General features: G+C 38.7%; 1 protein-coding gene across 1 annotated transcript in view; it reads left to right on the plus strand.

Annotated features, from left to right (window-relative positions):
* The window catches only part of Cftr (CF transmembrane conductance regulator), a 139911-nt gene extending 121136 nt beyond the window's left edge, over positions 1–18775 (plus strand). The window contains exons 23-27 of the mRNA XM_075953676.1: positions 1692–1847; positions 10063–10152; positions 14988–15160; positions 15741–15846; positions 16924–18775. Coding sequence (XP_075809791.1) covers positions 1692–1847; positions 10063–10152; positions 14988–15160; positions 15741–15846; positions 16924–17124 — 726 coding nt within the window. The 3' untranslated portion in view covers positions 17125–18775. The remainder of the gene's footprint in view (positions 1–1691; positions 1848–10062; positions 10153–14987; positions 15161–15740; positions 15847–16923) is intronic.
* The last annotated feature ends 776 nt before the right edge of the window (positions 18776–19551 follow it).

Below are 19551 nucleotides of genomic sequence, written 5' to 3' on the forward strand. Positions count from 1 at the left end.
CTAATTCTTACCTAATTTTTTATAAGTAATGATTTTTTTCCTTTGGGCTTTATTCAAGATGTTTTCTTTCATCATTTTTGTTTCAAGATGATTGCTATGGTATGGTTCTTTTACTTTAAGCAACATTCTGCATGTTTCCTCTGTATGTGTGTTGAGTGAATGACACTAATTTTGAGGGGGTAAATCTTGGTAGCTATTGTTTGAAGTATTCCCCTCAACCCTTTATTTCTAGCCTCCTTTTCTCCTTCTTTTTTGCCTTTGGTTTTGTATTTACATTGTATACATGTTACATTTTTTTTCTAGCTGTATCTTGTTTCTTGGCTACCTTGTTATTTTTTTCCTGAGGCATTTTTGATGTTGACATATCCTCAAGCTCAGGGGTTCTTCCTCAGACATGTCTAAACTACTGATGAGCTTTTCAAGGCATTCTTCTCAATGATGGGGTAAATTATTTTGCTGTAGTTTTAGGATTCTTTTGATCCTGTCTTAGATTGACCCCTTTGTGCTTACCAATGATCTGTTTCTATATGCAAACACCCCATTATTAAATCCTTGTCACATTAATTATTGTTGGTTTTCATTCCCAGTCTATTACTTACAGTCTTTGTCACATCTGACTTTCTTCTATCCTAATATTGCTTATTATTTACTTTGTTTCCTTTTTAGCTTGTTTAGTAATTGTTTTCTTGCAAGCTAACATATATGATGTGCTTGGGAAAAGGGACTGTAATAATAGGCAGTCTGAGACTGGGTGTAGAGTTCGGTAGCCCTGTGATTAAGTCTTAGTAAGTTAGAGAAGTTATGCCTTCAGCTGTAAATTCCTAAGTGCCACCAACTTGTTCACCCCTTTAGACAGTACAGATTTGTTAGAGCGGCACTAAATATTTCTATTTCCTAAAGGCAGGCTGGGTTCTGGGGAGTTTCCAGTAAGTAGACATGATAAAATAAGTGTCACTCAAGAGCAGGTTTGAGGTGGGAGACAGTGTTCTGACCTGTCTCAGAATGGTCACTCTCTCCTGTGGTTGCTTAAAACCTAAGGGAACTTCCTCTAGTCTTCCAGAGAGGTCACTGGAGGGTGCTGGAGATTGTTTCCCTCCCCATAGTCCTCAAAGAGCCTGGGCCATTTTTCAGTAGACTCCTGGTAATATTCTTATTTTATCATCAGGCCTGAACTTGACGTTGTTAATTTCTTAGGGTCTGAATCTTTCTTCACCTTCTCAATGCTTGATCCCAAGCCCAGGGCCCTTATACATGCTAGACAAGTGTGGCTCCACTAATGAGGAGTCTAGGGGCAATAACTAAATGTTAGGCGTATTTGGGGTCATGTCCAACAATCCATCAAGCTGTAGGCCCATGACTTTAGCTTGTGCCCATTTGTATAGCTGATACACATCAAGAAATGCTCTCTTCACCTTTCTTTAATGCAAACAAGGTTCTTTCCACATTTTCCTTATTAGTGGTCAGTGAAGCCAGCATCAGGAATAGGATCCCTTATGACCAGTTTCTGATTTCTGTTCCAGATTATTCCTCCCTGTATTCCTAATGATGAGAATTGGGAGTATGTAAAAGTTTTAGATGGATAGTCCACAGGAGAAACAGTCCTACTGGTCTTAATTGAAGAGCATTGCTGAGTGGAATATGGAGTGTGCTTTCCTTGTCTCAGGAGTAATTCTGTCACTTTTGCATCTTAGGTGGGCCTCTTAGGAAGAACTGGCTCAGGGAAAAGTACTCTGTTGTCAGCATTTCTACGCTTGTTGAACATTAAAGGCGATATACAGATAGATGGTGTCTCGTGGAACTCTGTGACCTTACAAGAATGGAGGAAAGCTTTTGGAGTAATAACACAGGTGAGCACAAAAATATGTAAAATAAAAACAGTAAAAATTGACATTTTATCATTCTTTTACATACCTAAGAAATTCTTATTACTCTGCAAAATATATTTGGTGGGTTCTGCTATCTCTCCTGCAGTGCAAGAAAAAAATGTACCATAAGGCATAAAAACAGCTCTCAAAATTTGGAACTCTGTGTGAAGTGTATTTTTTGAAATATTTTGGTAGGATTTTGTTTGTTTGTTTGTTTGTTTTCTGAAGTACAGTCTATAGCTGCAGCCTGGGGCATTGTTTTGTGATGGTTTTATAGTCCTGCTTCAGTGTTCCCAGTGAGTGATAGCTGCCCATGGGCAAATGCTTTGCAAGATACAAAAGATGCTTCTGAAATCATGAGCTCTTCGAGGCGTGACATAGTGCAATTGGATATCAAAGTACAGTGGTTGTTCTTTGGAGTTTGAATAAGAACTATGTCAGATTAATCTATAGCTTGTAAATGTCAGTGTTTAGTTTGGGTTACAGGATCTCTAATCTCACTGTTGAGTGCCATTCTGTGTGTGTTACTGCACAAGCTGACGTTTTGTGTAGAAGAGAAACAACTACAGTTGCAGTCACATGACCCATATGCAAACCAAGAGATATTTTTACTGAGACTAAAGGCAGAAGACATTTGCAGCGTTTCTGTTTGCCCTTTTCTCCAATACTTTTCCTCCTTTTGTTCTACTAAGCATGGAACCCAGCACCTCTGTACTTTTAACAAAACTAACATGCCAGAAGCATCACCCGGAGACCAACTACAAATCTAGACCAAGAAAATGTTTGTATTCTTGATAAAAGATCTTCATAGAACATTTGCCTCTTTCAAGTGGTGAGGCACTAAATATTGTGGCTGCCAAACTGATGCTTTAAATTCATCTCTGTAGTTGGCCATTTTCCAGAAGCTCCATCCTAAATGGAGTTGTGGGAACATAATTTTTAAAAACAAAGGAGATTGTCAGATGGTCTAAAGATAAATAACTATTGAAAAGACCAGTTTGCTAAGGTGATAGAATTAGGCGAGAAAAAATGCCAGGCACAGTGGAAGCAAGCTTGGTTGTCAGAGAAGCACTGCCATTGAGTTCCCTGATTTTAACTAGTACGGTGAAATCTTTGCCTTGTTGTTCTTGTTCACACAGGTATACCCACTAGAAAATCCAGGCTCTGAAAGGTCACTCCTCTTGTCCTTCATTGTACCTGTCATGCAACAGAAGGGCTTTGCACTCCTTGCTAGTTCTCCTTAGGAACCGACATAGACAGGACTCAGAGTACAACAGAATGGGCCAGAGTTAGAAAAATCTGTCTTGCCTTTCTGCTTAGTCAGTTTTCAAACTTGACTCTATTCATTTCTGCTCTTTTATGGCACCAAGGTACATAAAATAAATGAAAAAAATGTGTTCAGAAATGCTGATGAGGGCCATATAACTTCTTTGCTTGATGTCTCAAGAGCATTTATTTGCCAGCATGGTTAACATTTTCTCTGACAATTTTTGAACATCCTGTAAATAGCTAATAAAGAGAAAGAAGACAAAGTCCTCATATACTTGATATCGAAGCTAAGGCCTGCTTTAGAAGGACATAAAGAACGAAGAGTGAGCCGTTATATAAGAACAACTAATTTTTTTGGCTTTTTCATCTTTTCCTGTCTCTAATACCTCTCCTTACAAGGTCATACTTCTGAATATCACTCTCATTTTGAACTAGTGTAATGTTCATTGGCCACTGGTTTTCAAACACATGAAACATACTTTGAAACACATCTCCTGTCTCATACAAGGGATCCTGAAACAGCTGTGGAGTCACAAGCTGCCATTGGTTTGAGCAGTTCCTGGCAGTTGCTTGTTTTTATTTGTTTTGTTTTTATAATTAGCATCTAGAGAGCCATCTCAGAATACATGCTTCCCAGGAGACAAATTATTGTGAACATTCAAAAGAGCCTCTCTCTTGTATTCTATTTTGGCTTTGAGTTTTGAGTCAAGAAGAGGAGACAGTGAAGCTAATAGTTGGCATCTCATTGGCTTAGACATTTAGAGTACCAAGATGAAACTGTTCACTAACTGTAGACCTTGTAAGCAAATGGACTAATAGTTGGCATCTCATTGGCTTAGACATTTAGAGTACCAAGATGAAACTGTTCACTAACTGTAGACCTTGTAAGCAAATGGACTAATTGAGAAACAATTGTTTTAAGGCTTCAGTTACAAATTTGGAAGACTGGAAGCTCTTGTAAGTAAATGACTAGAACTTTTATTTTTGTTGTCATTTATTTTTATTGTATGTGATGTGTATGAGAGGAAGGGAGGATGTGTGGGTGTATGCATGATAGTACACACTTGCAGAGGTCAGAGCACAAATTTCAGGAATCTGCTCTTTCCTTCCTCCATGGAATTTGGAGATCGCATTCAGGTCATGAGGCTTGTGTGGCAAATGTTTTTATCTACTGAGCCATCTCACTGGCTCCTTTTCTCCATGGTTTGGAAATATGCAACATTTCTCCATCACTCTCAGCACAGAGTCGGGACATTGTTTGCTTTGGGAGATATCAGGTCGCATGTGTGGATATAAACAATGAAAGTGTGGGGCAATGTAGCGAGCTGCGTGGAGCCACATCTGATAATCAGCTCCTAATTATGGCTAAGACCTGACTTATGCTGTGATCACGCAATGATTGTCAGCTGTTTGCATATGCGTGAACCTATGGGCGGTGCCCACCTGGCAATCCGGGGTTGGCGGCCCGTGCCTTTTAAAGGGCTGGGAGAGGTTTGCCCAGAGAGAGAGGGAAAAGAGAAAGAGATACAATTGTTAAAAAAGGTCCTGAATGCCGGGCTATGGTGGTGCACGCCTTTAATCCCAGCACTCGGGAGGCAGAGGCAGGCGGATCTCTGAGTTCGAGACCGGCCTGGTCTACAGAGCTAGTTCCAGGAAAGGCTCCAAAGCCACAAAGAAACCCTGTCTCGAAAAACAAAAACAAAAACAGAACAAAAATAAAAAAGGTCCTGAATAAACTGCTAGCAAGAAGAGCTCCGGGTGTCGCGTCATCCCTGCGGGTCGAGGAAAGCCGTGACAGGGAACAGGTGACAACTTAAAACTCACCATACGGAATTGCTAAACTTGGTTCTTAGAACTATTTTATAGACTTTTTAGATATAGCAAAAGAACAAAATACTACTTGTCTTTGTTGTGCCACCGCAGACTTCTGGTCCAACCTGTAAACTGGTAGTGCGGAACTCAAAACGATGGTCATTGTCATATAGCAGAGATTAAAGCAAAAACTGAGACAAAATGAGAAACTGAAAATCAGTAACTGAATGTAGCTGTCTGTCGAGATTTTGGGTAGTGCGGGGACAGTGATAACTGCCCAGCCCCCCAATCTGCTAGCACTGCTTCTAGGACTTCAGTGTCCCTCCTTTCCCGCCGTTTGTCTCCTGGCTCTTTCCTTTTTCCTTTCTGTTTGTAGCAAGCATGTAACTGTTCGCTGGCCAGACTTTATTAATTGAGGATTTTTTTTTCTCTAGCACTCACAGCATACACACACAAATGGGATCTCAAACCTTGTTTGTGAATTTATCCTTGTACTTCTGATGTTCCCTGATTTTCAGATTATCTGCCCTTTCCTCTCATTTGCACTTAGAATTTAAACACACTGTAGATATTCTAATAAAAATGGAAGTAGAATTGCAAGAAGAATAATAGAAATATTAAATAATTTTCTTCTGAAATTTTCTTCTCTGTTGTAAGACATGTAACAGAACACCATGCATAAGAGGAATTCATAAATACACCATTGTATGCTGATTCACTAAACATTGCTGTCTCTCTCATTGTGGTTCTGTCAGCATTTGGGCTCCAATCAGTATAATCTTAGGCCGTTTGTTTTGTTTCTCTGTGTTGGTCTCCTTATTTGTAAAGTGGGTATGGTGATAATAACAATTCCTTGTACCTTTGTCAGAACTGAGTGAAAAGTATTTAGAATCCTCCTTTCCACATTGCCTGAGTATTCTGTGTATGCTAATTAGCGTTATCATTTATTATTCTTTGAGGAAAAAGTCATGCTTCCTCTGTCTGTCTATTGGACTGGGGCTATGTCCTATAAGTGTGAATAAATTAGTGTGGACAATTGCACAAAGAAAGTTGTAATGAATGCATGCCATAAAGTGTCAAGTGTATAGGTTTAGAAAGATTGGGTACATGGATTTGCAGGCCTGGAGACTATGAACAAGCAAAAGGACAGGTCAATATGACAAGAAAGAGAGAAACCTCAGAGGAAATCAAAAGTCAGGGAGTTTTCTAGCAGCTAGGGGCTGATTCTCCTAGGGTAAGAATGGACCTGGAGAAGGTATGGTGGAACACTGGCACATACATGATGGACTATCAGATGATCTCACTGTGATGTGAGTGATTAGAACTGACTGAGGTAGAGAGTTGGACACAGTGCAGAATTCAAGGGAAGGCATAAATATAACTGACATGTCCTATTTTAATAAATACAACACCATTCAGCTATTTCTGATACTAAAATTCAAAACCTTTGATTAGAAAAACATTTTTATCTTTGAAAAGGTTTATACTAAAACTTTGTGACATAAAAAGTATTATAACTCACTGAATGGATTTCCGGGAAACTGTACTTCTACTATCTTACATGCAATCTTTTATATTTAAATAAATGACATGCACATTGACAGTATAATGCTCTATGTTTGTTATAAACTGTTAATAGTTCTTAATAGAAATATATTCTTCATAATTTTCTAGCCGAAGGAATTTCTTTAGAGCAAAACAGTGTTTCATTTTAAACATTGTAATGTCCTGAGAATCATGAAGATTCATCCTGGATGGGTGTTGACTGTACAGAAACTGCTGCAGAAGTGATGAGAGACTTCAGCCACATTAATAACTTCAATCATTTGGGCCATATTTCAAGGGATATATACATACACATATATGTATCAGGGACAGCCACTTCTCCCATGTAGTTACTTTATATTAAATCCACTCACTACATATACTGAACTGCTTTTTTTCTTTTCATTTGACATCTAGTACTAAAGCACAGTGCCTGTTGCAATGATAGACCAGCCATGGGAAGTCAATGTAGGCACAGCTGCTTCTACAGAGTTGAGGAATGGAGGAGTCAGTTTCAGGGAAGAGATTAGTCATCAGGTGAACAATGGTGATCTCTTTGTTCTGCCTAGAGTCTCAAGAATTGCTCTTTATACCATACATGACATTAAATAAATATCAAATATTTGCTTGCCCTGACTTTTCTTACTAGTGAGTAGTTTATGACAAGTCCAGCAGGGGACCCTGTGATTAAAAGGTTCAGGTGCATTTCTTTGGTGCATGGATCTGAGAGTGCCATGGTGGCCAAACCATGCCTCTCCCCAGGGCTGTGACTGCTGAATTTGTAGAACAGAGAGAAAGAACTCGGATGACCTCCAAGGACCTTTCAGGTATACAGAGGGTTTTGCGGGCTGTTCAAACAGTTTAGGGAACATGAGCGAGACATGTGCTGGCACCGTGACAGCCAGCAACTGCCAGGCTCTCTTTGGATTACAGGAATGGAATGTCTGGCTGCATACAACTGGGTTCTAACAGAACCAGTTTGTTCAGTCCATTTTTCTTTAAAATTGGATGTGTAGTTTATAGACAAGAAATTCTCAACAAAAGGCTTCCAAGATTTCTTAGTTGTAATAAACTACTACACCTAAAGCTTTTAGATTCCTAAAAGACAGCTTGCTTCATAATTTTGAATGTGTATCTGTTTAAAATAGTTAAAATGTCATAAATTTCATAATATAATATGTATATTATAGACTTTTATGAATAAAATTTAGGCTTTCTATTTCTGAATCAGCTATGAGCCATCATCGCAGATTCAATGGTTTGTTAGTGTTAATACTTTAAGCAACTGTGATACTTTTATGTTGCGTCACATTTAGTAGATCTCTTTGTCTCTCTCTCTCTCACACACACACACACACACATTCTCTCTCTCTCTCTCTCTCTCTTTCTCTCTCTCTCTCTCTCCCTCTCCTCTCTCTTCTTTCTCTTCTCCCTCTTTCTCTCTCACACACAACTTTATTAACCAGACAGTAACTTATAGAAATTAACCTTCACAATTGTGGAAAAGTTACGTTTACTCTGACTGTGATTATTTTGTGCTTTCACTTCTCCACACGCTCATCAGGCAACTTTTTTCAACTTATACAAAGTGTGTATCTACAGTAGAAAGTAAAGACATGGCCTTCAAGGGGATGTGAGCATTTTAAATCAAACATTCACAGATATGCACATAACCTTAGTTGTTTTCTTTGAGACATGTGACCTACATTGGCCTCTGCCTTCCTATGTAGCAAAGGGTTACCTTGAAACCTTTATCCACTTGTTTTGTAACTCCTGGGTGTTGGATTTATGGGCACATGCTACTGTGCTTATGAGCTTGTGGGATCAGACCCAGGTTTCTTGCAAATTAAGTATTTTTACCAACTGAGCAACATCTCCAGCACCTAAGCTTAGTATTATTTAAGAAATAATTAGGGAAGTTTGTTTGGTTAGATGACAAATAACAGTGCCCCTATAAAATGAAATTTAATTTGAAAAATAAAAGATGGAGCTTGTCATGTGAAGCATGGATATACCCAGTTGAGAAAAATAAATTATATGAAGAAGTTAAGAAAGTCTGTGTTGTTAGACCAGAATGGTGTCGAAATGGTCGTAAGACCTAGTAGTCATCTTAAGGATTTTGTGCCCTCAGTGAAATAGGAAATTATTGAAAGTTTTCTAAAAGCTTAATGAAATAAACCATTTCCATTTATCATTAATTATTTGAATGCATTGTAAGAGAAGCAAGAGTATAAAGAAGGAAACCAGTTAGAAAGCTCTTTCAGTAACACGGAGAGAGGGCGGTGTGGACTACTCAGTGGGAACAATTGAGAAATAAGTTGATTTGACATAGTGCGAGGATAAAATAAATGGCTGATGACTCATTTCATTTAGGTGGATTGAGGAGTGAGATTAATCATGAGTTCCTCCCAGTTCTGAAGATGCCATGTTGTGAGACAGAGATGCAGAGAGAACAAGATTAAGATATAATTGCTCTGTTTTTCAAAGCATGGAAATGAGACCGGCTTTCTGTTTGTAGCCAAACCGTAACCAAACTACCAATGTGCAGGCCACATCCCCTCTAATAATTGTCTGTTTTGAAGATAAAACATCTTGTCCACCCCTTTCAGACTTCTAGAATAATGGCACTATTCTGTTTGGCCAAAGCAAACATTTCTATTGTGTGCTTCAACTGAATATATAGCTCTTTCAAAGTTACAGAAAAGTAACCAGAAAGAAGAAAATTATTTTAGATATTAGCAACAAAATTATTTTGCCAGTCTTCTGTGTGTACAGAAAGGACTAAATATTATCTTTTCAGACATTGCTTATTGCACAAGATTCCTTGTTAAGACAGTGATGTCCTTTTAAGCACATGGCCCACCTAGGTGGAAGTGGTTCTGCAGTGGAGCGTCTCAGTGATGGCCACGCAGGGCTGTTCCCACACCTGCAGCATCCGCCTCTTTCCCTCAGCATCCATGCCTTTTAACAAACAGCTGATCATCATCACTGATGCGTTTCTAAGTTGTTCTTCCTTCTGTTTCTCTCTGTTCATATAAATAAGATGCTGCACAAATCTATAAACTAAATGAACATATATGTTTGACTAAGTTTCTGTATATTAATCTGGTTTTACAATGAATGTCTGAATGTTCTTTACATGAACAATGTCTTAGTTCATCAGTAAAATCCAATGAAAATATATTTTAAAAAATATGTTTTTCCTGGCAATTTAATTCTAACTCAAACACATGATGTTTTAAATTTTTCTAATTACACATTACATTTGCTTACAATGAACATAAGTAAAAGAAAACATTCCTCTCTCTACAATATACAGTGACTTCAATTTCCATATCCCAAGGACATTGAAATTGGAAAAAAAGTCCAGAAAACATTTCAAATACTGCTGCATTTTCTTTTCTTTTTTTGCTTTAAAAGTGATATAGAAGTGCTACAATTTAAGAAAACTAGATACTGGATATGTGGATGTCTGTTTTGTTTAATTTCTTACTTGAAATGTTTTGGAATAAAGAGGAAAAAATAAGATGTGTAGGTTATTCATACTTTCTAATTTTCTTCATCATTATAGAAAGTATTTATCTTCTCTGGAACATTCAGACAAAACCTAGATCCTAACGGAAAATGGAGAGATGAAGAAATATGGGAAGTTGCTGATGAGGTAAGTACATTAAATGAAATAGTTCTGAAGAGGCAGATCATACACAAGTGTGATTACCATAGGTGATGTATGTTTCGCACATCTACCTGTATATATATATGTATGAAGACATGTATGTGTGTGTACATAGTTTCTAATTTACCTGGCATATTCATGTTTTGAATTAGACTCATCCCTCTTCTCAAGGGAGTGGGAACTTACTGTATAGGCTGTTCCATGCTGCTGTCATAAAATTCCATAGACTCAGTTGTTCATAGACAGGATGGATTTATTCTCATCATTTTTGAGACTGGGAAGTCTCGAGCTAGCAGACACTATTTGTTGTCTGCTGAGGCCCTACTTCCTGGCAGTTCAGAGATGTACTTGCTGTGTCTCAGGCAGTATAAGTGGTGAATGAACTCTCTGCAGGCTTTTTTTTTATTAGAATGCTAATCCCATCCATGGGGAACTCAGACCCCATGACTTAATCACTTCCCAAACTTCTTATCTCTCAGTAGCACTGTCTTAGACATTAAGATTTTAACATGTTTCTGAAGGATTTACACATGTAGACACCTCACTACTCCCCTCCAAAATCATGTTTTTTTCTTATGAATATATTACTCCATCTCAACAACCCTCAAAGTCTTAACGCATTCCACTGTCAGTATACAACTGGAAATCCCCAAGTCTCAACCAAGCCAGCTCCACAAGGCTTTGGGCTTTAGATTCGCTGTATTGGCATTCCACCATTTCCTGTACTTTGGTCATTGTTGCGCCCTTGCTGTTTTCTGCCTTGCTCCAGAGCAGATCTTGCCAGGAGCTTTGAAGCCTCTGAGTGCTAAATGCTAACCCCTTGAGTAACCAACCCTAACCTTCCCCTAATAAAAGGCACTGAGATTAACTGTTTTTTCATTATCAAGGTTTCCTTATTACCCAGCAAATGCAAGGTTTCTAAAGGAAACATTAACTAAATTGTGACAGGCTGTAAGATCCTTACTGTAATTTTACAGGGTGAACTTTAAAAATGCAATGTACTAGAGAGAACTTGGGAAGAGGGTATAGACTGTATAAAACTTGCAGGTATTGCCAAGTCTCCATAAAATTTGCAGGGAAGCAGGATCATAAAACCATCTAAAATGTTAGAAGATACAGTTAAGACTTTGGATTACAATATAATACAGACGGTCACATGACTAGATTTTGTCTATCAGTCCATATTTAGTTGTATCTTTTCACTGATCCTCCTTTTAAATTTATGTTCATAAAGATGTTGCTTCCGATCTAAGCTTAATGTCCAGTGGTTTGAATAAGAGTGACAAGTTTTTTTGTCGAAGAGACCACAAAGAAACACAAGCACCAAGCCCTAGCCTATGGCAGTACGAGGTTTGGTTTAAAAGACACAAATCCTAAACTTTAATCCTTTATGGTTGATAATCCAGTATCTACCAACAGGGACATGTTGGGGTGTGTCAGCCTCCTAAGACACTAGGACAAAAGTCTAACCTTCCTGGACTGGTTTTAGGGCAGATCCCTCCCCTATACAGCTCTGGAGCTCCTGCATCTCCTGCTCACCTCCCACCCTGTACCCCTCTATGGCCTGTTGCACAGAGTACCTGTTGTACGTTGCATACAGGACCTTTGTGACTTGATCTTTACCACTCTGCTCTCAGCCCCCTACCTTCCCTGTGTCCTATGCTTCTGTGGATTTCAATTTTCTTTAAAGCACAGACTGCTCTCTGTTCTGTGGTCAGGGCTGGTGTGGTTGCTGGTGCTGCTTTCCACTTGCTGTTCTCTGCACCTGAGAACCCTCCCAGGCCACTCCTGTTTCTCCTCATCATTCAGACCTTTTGCCACACATTGCTTCTTTCTGAAACCCATCCTGACCCCCCGGTTTGGGAAAGGAGGCTTTCCTAGGTGTATCCCATGCCTGCAGTCCTTCAAGATTCCCTACACTGGATCAAAACTCCCCTATTAATTACTCCATATTTCCTGTGTGGCTGCAGGTTCACCAGGATTATGGCATCATACCCTGTGCTCTGTGGTATTTTTCATGCCTGCAGTAGTTGAACCCATGGGAGCTGTTTAATACATACTGAATGAATGATTGAATAAATGAGGGATTCCTTTATTTCATATAAAATGTGTAATGAAAATATACTTGATGGACAATATGTATTATCATCTTCATTCCAGTAACAAATAGCCTTGCTAGCATGACTGGTAAATGCCCAAAAGAACAGCAGCCCTGAGTTTGGGCCCTTTGTTGTTCCAGTCTAGTGGTCTACCTGAGTGACCTTGGCATTTTGACTCTTGCTATTAGGATGTGAGGGGTTTTTGTTTGCTTTTTTTTTTCTTTTTTTGCTTGTTACGTTATTTTTAAAAGTTGCCATCTTTACACATTAGTCGTCAAGTGAACTGTTATAAAAAACAACAGTGATCTTTTAAGTGGGAAATCTGCTTTGGAAAGCCTGCATAATGTAAGCAGAAGGCAGTGAGGATATCTATTTTTAAGCTGCCCACTACCAACTTGGAGGCAAAGCACAATTCACATTTCTAACTTATAAAAAAAAGTATCATAAAACAAACAAACAAACAAAAAACCCCGCTGGACGTTGGTGGCACACACCTTTAATCCCAGCACTTGAGAGGCAGAGGCAGGTGGATCTCTGTGAGTTCGAGGCGAGCCTCATCTATAAGAGCTAGTTCCAGGACAGGCTCCAAAGCTACAGAGAAACACGGTCTGGAAAAAAAAAAACCCTGCAAATACTACTGAATAATTTGGTATAGGTTACTGATTTATCTAACCATATTTGGAAACTTTTAACTTTGTAATTTTATGGGGAGTTACGTATTCTTTAAGATTTATAGAATACAGTTTATAATGTCGGAGCTAAAACTAGTAGTAATTCATTTATACTTAAGTTTTAATGCATAAAGACTGTTTTGTTTGACTATAGCATTGGAGGATCACAGTAGATAGTGAATGAATGAATGAATGAATGAATTGAGGCTGAAAGTGCTGCTAAATGAAGAACACATAGTTACTTTCAAGTAATGTAGAGGAAACAGACATTCCACAATACGGGATAATCGAGGATATTTAAAGGGTATTCAGACTTGAGCAGCAGGATAAATCCTGAGCATGTTGAGATGTAAAGAATTAAAAACTAATGCTGCTGGGCACAGCAGTAGGTGTTGAGGTGGAGAGGGGGTGGTTCAAGATGTCTTTTGTGCCGCATGAGAACATTTTATTCATCCATGAAAAGAACTGAGAATTGATCCACTCTCAGATCTGCATTTTAGGGAGATCTCTTAAATATTTCTGTGATGAGTTGACAATTTGGCTCATTGATGCTTAATAAATGACAGAGGCCCAGTCAAGGTTCAGCGTGTCATAACTGACAAAGAGAAGGTTTCAGAAATAACGGGGAAAAACTCAAGGCTGGAGTTAGGCAAAATCATTAGCTTAATGATAGAAACCATATAAATAACCAAAATCTAGAGACAGGTGAGTTGGAGTTGGGGTTGAAACCTAATATGCAAGGAATGAAGTTTTATATTAAAGGCAGTCTTCCTTGTCTCATGTGCCTACATCCCCTGCTATCTCAGAATCTTCCTTGTCTCATGTGCCTACATCCCCTGCTATCTCAGAATCTTCCTTGTCTCATGTGCCTACATCCCCTGCTATCTCAGAATCTTCCTTGTCTCATGTGCCTACATCCCCTGCTATCTCAGAATCTTCCTTGTCTCATGTGCCTACATCCCCTGCTATCTCAGAAACCTTTGACAGCTTAACCTGTGTACACAAAGGGTAGTTAGAAGAAGCTACTAATTGAACTATCCATAATGAACACACATGAGCCTGGCATAAACTTCAGTGTGGACCAGTTCTGAATTCATCTCCAAATCATGAGATCTTTCTGAAGGTCATTATCTAAGTCTGCCTATGTTAGAATTATATGAGTATATATCTTACCTGCGCATACTAAATTCCAGAGTCCTGAAGGGCAAGAAACAATCATATCTACATTTCTTTAGCCATTTTATATTCAGTGGTTCTTAGCAAGAAGACAGAATGTACATTGAATAAGTAACAACTACCAAGACATCTATAATTATGCTTTACTTTTGACAGAATTTTTGATCTTTTACTTTGCCATATAAAAATATAAGCCATTAACTCTAAATAAATCTTCATATTTCACTCCAGCATCTAAAAAACTTTAAACTTTAGTCATGTTCCATTTTTTTTACGAAGTAACTTTTTACTTCATGAGAAAATGATGTTTCTCACTGTTTTTACAAATGAAGGAGATGACTATTGGACTGTCATGTAATTCATAAAGCTTCCCCAGCTAGTTCTTTACCTATAGATAGAAGGTAAACGTATCATACCATGACATGTTGTCTTCTATCCTTTCTTCTCTTGAATACTTCATCGTATACAGTGTGCAATAGGATGTCATCATGAAGTGAATGACTGTGTTCTGTGTCTGTTATATTTAAAGCACACATTAAATCACATTCTAATCATATATTATAGATATACGTCTTTGTCAGTCCCGAGCCTTCAGGAAGCAGGTATCATTGTGTGTCACTGTTGGGGAACTAGGCACTTAACTCCTGAATGAAGTATGGGGCTGAAAGAATTATCCAGTTAGCGTAGGGCAACGAATACTGTAAACAGAGTTTTGCTTAATAAACTAAGTGGGAGCTGGAATTTGAGGGTGATGTGAAATTTAATCTGTGCAAACTCCTGTGTATTTTTAGAATGTCAGCCTCTTGAGTGATTTTAGTTCTGTGGTATCTTGGGTGCTCCTTCTAAGCATAGTATTTTCCTTTCTTTACTACAGGTTGGACTAAAATCTGTTATTGAGCAGTTTCCTGGGCAGCTCAACTTTACCCTTGTGGATGGGGGTTATGTGCTCAGCCATGGCCACAAGCAGTTGATGTGCCTGGCCCGGTCTGTTCTCAGTAAGGCCAAGATCTTACTTCTTGATGAGCCCAGTGCCCACCTGGACCCCATGTGAGTTCCAGAAATCCTGTGATGTAATAGCAAATTAGACAAGAGTCATTGAATGTTACTTCATATTGCTACAAGTTTCCATTCAGCTACTGTGCTTGCAAGTAGGAGATACAAAATAATTGCCCAGGAGAAAGTCACTATTTAACATGAGCCTAAGTACTTATTTCCTTCCATAAGAGCCCTGTTTCCTCCTCTGACTGGAGTCTGGAATTTTGTGCAAGCTCTTCAACCTCATGAACATATGATGAAATATTTAGTTATATGTGCACACTCTTATGGTTTCCTTCTGTAGACTTTTTATTATAAATTCATTAATAGTACAGAATAGAACTGAAAATGAATCTACATAAAATATAGTTTCATTAAAGCTTTCTTGCAATCATTTGTCTTATTAATGTATTAGGTACTTAGGACTTACCCCCTGCTTAGAAGATGACTTGGCTAATTCTGTATCAACATAATACTAAAAGTATTTTTTTAAATAAAGAACTAAATATATAGGACACTATGCATGTTATCAAAGATAAAGACAGATATTCATTCTCTGTAATGTTTATATTGTTTTTTACTGCTTTCCTAGAACGTACCAAGTAATTCGAAGAGTTCTCAAACATGCCTTCAGTAATTGCACAGTAATCCTCTGTGAACACAGGATAGAAGCAATGTTGGATTGTCAACGATTTTTGGTGAGTCTTTTACGTTTCTTCAGTGTCTCGTTACCCTTGGATTTTAACAATCTAGTGCAATAGGCCCTATAAATTATAGTCATGTGTCCTTCCTTCATACATACATCACACATCTGCCTGCTTAGTGTGGTTGCAGGAGTCTTTCCTTTTGACTGGAGCTATGAAGTGATGTTGAAATTGAGCACACTCCAGAGGCATGATATTGCCAAGTGGCCTCGTAGAGCAGACATCTGTACTTTCATACTCCTCTTTGGGGGAACTAGTCACAAAATGTACTCTTGAAGAAATGATCTGTTTCTTTCAATAACCAAACGTCCCTTGGGGGAAGATTCGGGATTGGCCTTCCTGTCAGTGGCTTTACTGCAATAAGAAGGAAGCCTCTTTCAGTGTCCTCGTGTCTACTGGGAGGAAGGCTAATGTCCTTGTCAGCCACCTTCTCATTCTTTCCCAGCTGTCACAGCTCCTTCAGGGGGGCTTTACAAATTCCCTCCTCTTTAACACAAAGAAGGGCCAAGGATGATGTAACATTTTTACTTCAGAGCTTTTGAATGTTCTGGAGGGAAATGCTTTTCTTGCTGAAGTATTGTTATTCCTAGTGTCATTGCCCAGCTGCAGCAACTAGAGGGTGGGTTCATCTTTTGTTCCACTATGGTCAGTTTAGGGCCTGGGTCAAGATCTCTGTTCTCTGGCTCACACTTGCAAAGCTGCATTGCAGGCATTATACTCGGTCATGCCTAGCCAATTTGGAATTGCTAGGCCTCAGACTCAGTTTAGAAGAAGTTCAAAGTTTATGGTGCTGTATATATAGATCATCTTAAAAGTATATAAGAGATAAATCATGGATCACTCAGTTCTAGTTTCCTGAAGGAGTATAACACATGATATTAAATGAATTTTTGAAATTCCAATTGCTATTTTCACAGCTAATTTCATAGATGTGAAACTTAAGATATACATGGCTCTGAATCCTGTGTTTTCTTTGGACTTTTATTCTCCTTTGGGCCTAGGTCCATTTCTGATCCTTAACTGGCTTGATCTTCACTCTATATGAAGTTTCACTAATGACCTTTTCCCTAGGTCATAGAAGAGAGCAGTGTATCGCAGTACGACTCACTTCAGGCACTTCTGAACGAGAAGAGTCTCTTCCAGCAGGCCATTAGCTCCTCAGAAAAGATGAGGCTCTTCCAGAGCCGCCACTCCAGCAAGCAGAAGCCTCGGTCGCAAATTACTGCTCTGAAAGAGGAGACAGAAGAAGAAGTGCAAGAAACCCGTCTCTAGTGGCTGCGATGCTGGGGAAGCAGCTCGGTGGACCTGAGACATTCCCAGAACCTATGCAAAATGAAAATGCCTGGCATGCCCCGTGCTTCTAACCCCAGTGCTGGGGACACAGGGACCGCTGGATCCTTGAAACTCTGCGGCAAGTGATCCTAGCCCACATAGAGTTCCAGGCCAGGTACCTGAGGGACAGTTCCTGAGGAGCTCCTCTTACAAATACACACACATGAACACACAGACACACACATGCACATTAATGGACATAAACAGAAAAAACAAGAAGAGGGGAAAAGGAAAGAGTAAAGGTCAGACAATGCAAATGATTGCAAAATGATCCCATGAGATGTTTGCTCGTGGACTCAGAGGAGAAGAGCCCCACTGTGTGTGCCTTTGAAAACAGGGTGAAGCCCCCATCCCTGCATTTTAGGAGCCTGTTCTGGAAGAGAAATCAAGAACGTTCCTATGGGACTGGGTAACTGGCTTCCTAATAGTGGCTGAACTGTGTGAAAGGCTTCAGATACTAACGATGGGCCACTGGTGCTTTGCAAGCCACGGTTTTCTGCAGACATTTGCCCTCGAGTCGTAGCTGGAAAGGCAGCTCTAAGGGCCAACCAGGTTAGATGTTCAACTTCATTTACATTAGTGAAGAACTTAGATCAGATGAAGTAGTAACTGGAAAGGGTGGCTTAAATAGCCCATATCCCATCTTTCTTCTGTTCAAGATAGATACATGGTTATCTTACCTGCTACATACTAATATGTAGCCCACTCCAAGCAAATGTTAGAATACTATGAAAACACGGAGTGGTATTGAAGATCCCCCACTCGACATCTTGTGTTCTTGTTACCTTCATTCAGTAATAAGAATTCCAAGATCTTGGAAATTAGGATTAAGACCATCCAGCCCTACTCCAACACCTCTAAATGTTCTTATAATTAAAGTGTCTCTGACACTTTATTGACACACGTATGCTCCCAAAATAGACCTTTAAGACTTCTGAAGTAAAGGAGACTTGTGTCAACACAAACTGGAGCAGCCCAGTACCAGGCCAAGGAGTTCCCATGGAGACAGGCCACAGGCAGCAAGGGTAGATATGTGCAGGGGATGTTCATGTGCTCCCAGCTAGCTGTGTATACTTCATACTGTCTCCACACAATTGTTGGGGAGATACTCTGACAAAGATTTAATCAGGAATTAGTTTTATATGTTTTGCTTTATAATTTGTGATGCAAATGAAATTTTCTCTGGGAAATATTTATTTTAGTAATAATGTTTTAAACTCACATGTAACAATGATGTATTTTAAGAATGATTACATAATGAATTATATTTGTATAAAATAATTTTTATATTTGAAATGTTGAATTTTTATTGGCACTAGCTATTTCTAAAAAGGGAAGTGAGGAGGACAGGAATTACAAAGACTAGTGACCTTCATGGAGTGAAGCATTGGAACCTATGCAACTCTGGTACATATCTATTTGGTTCTCAGACAACACATGTTCCATTTTAATGCAGCTTTGAAGAAGATGGTACGGAAAGTCAAGATGGTCCAACTATGGGCACATCAGCTTCTGAACTAAGCCTTAGAAGAATGTATTATATTTATTATTGTAATAGAATATCATGTGTCAATAAAATCCTTTTATTTGTGTGAAACTTGTCTTTCAGATATGTTCATTAGGTATGTCTCTGAAACACCTACCTCTAGTCTCTAAGATTCATGGGACACAAATCTTCCTTTTAGATATAATCTCTGAATCCCAATTGAGCTGGACGGTGGTGGCACACACCTTTAATCCCAGCACTCGGGAGGCAGAGGCAGGTGGATCTCTGTGAGTTCGAGGCCAGCTTGATCTATATGAGCTAGTTCCAGAACAGGAACCAAAAAGCTACGGAGAAACCCTGTCTCGAAAATAAAAATAAAAATAAAAAAGAATCCCAATTGAATTAGAACACAAATCATCAAGTTGTCTCTAAATTTCAGTAAAATATTCACAATATGTTTACCATTTTCATCATTTTGAGTGATAGTTCAATAGAATTTTGTAAATCCGCATAGCTGTGTAATTACCACCACTTTTATTTATAGTTGATTCTTGAAAAACTATCTTTATCCATATAAACAATAACCCCTTTCCCTTCCACAATGAATCCATGAATTCCACTTTTGGTCTATGATTTTGAGTGTACTTTGTAGGACTACAATCTCAATATTAGCCCCTTTTTACTTAGCTTCTTTTACCAAACACATGTCTTGAAGACTCAGCCCCATTTTATGTCATTTTTCTTTTGACATAGTGACAGGCATTATATATAAAATCATAAAACTATATAATATGTGTTATATAATATTTTGCATAATTATTAATCTACAAATGAGCTCAAATTAATTCCATGTTTTGAATATGAACGTGAGTATACAGACA

The sequence above is a fragment of the Microtus pennsylvanicus genome, chromosome 19 (assembly GCF_037038515.1).
Source record: "Microtus pennsylvanicus isolate mMicPen1 chromosome 19, mMicPen1.hap1, whole genome shotgun sequence".
Lineage (NCBI taxonomy): Eukaryota > Metazoa > Chordata > Mammalia > Rodentia > Cricetidae > Microtus > Microtus pennsylvanicus.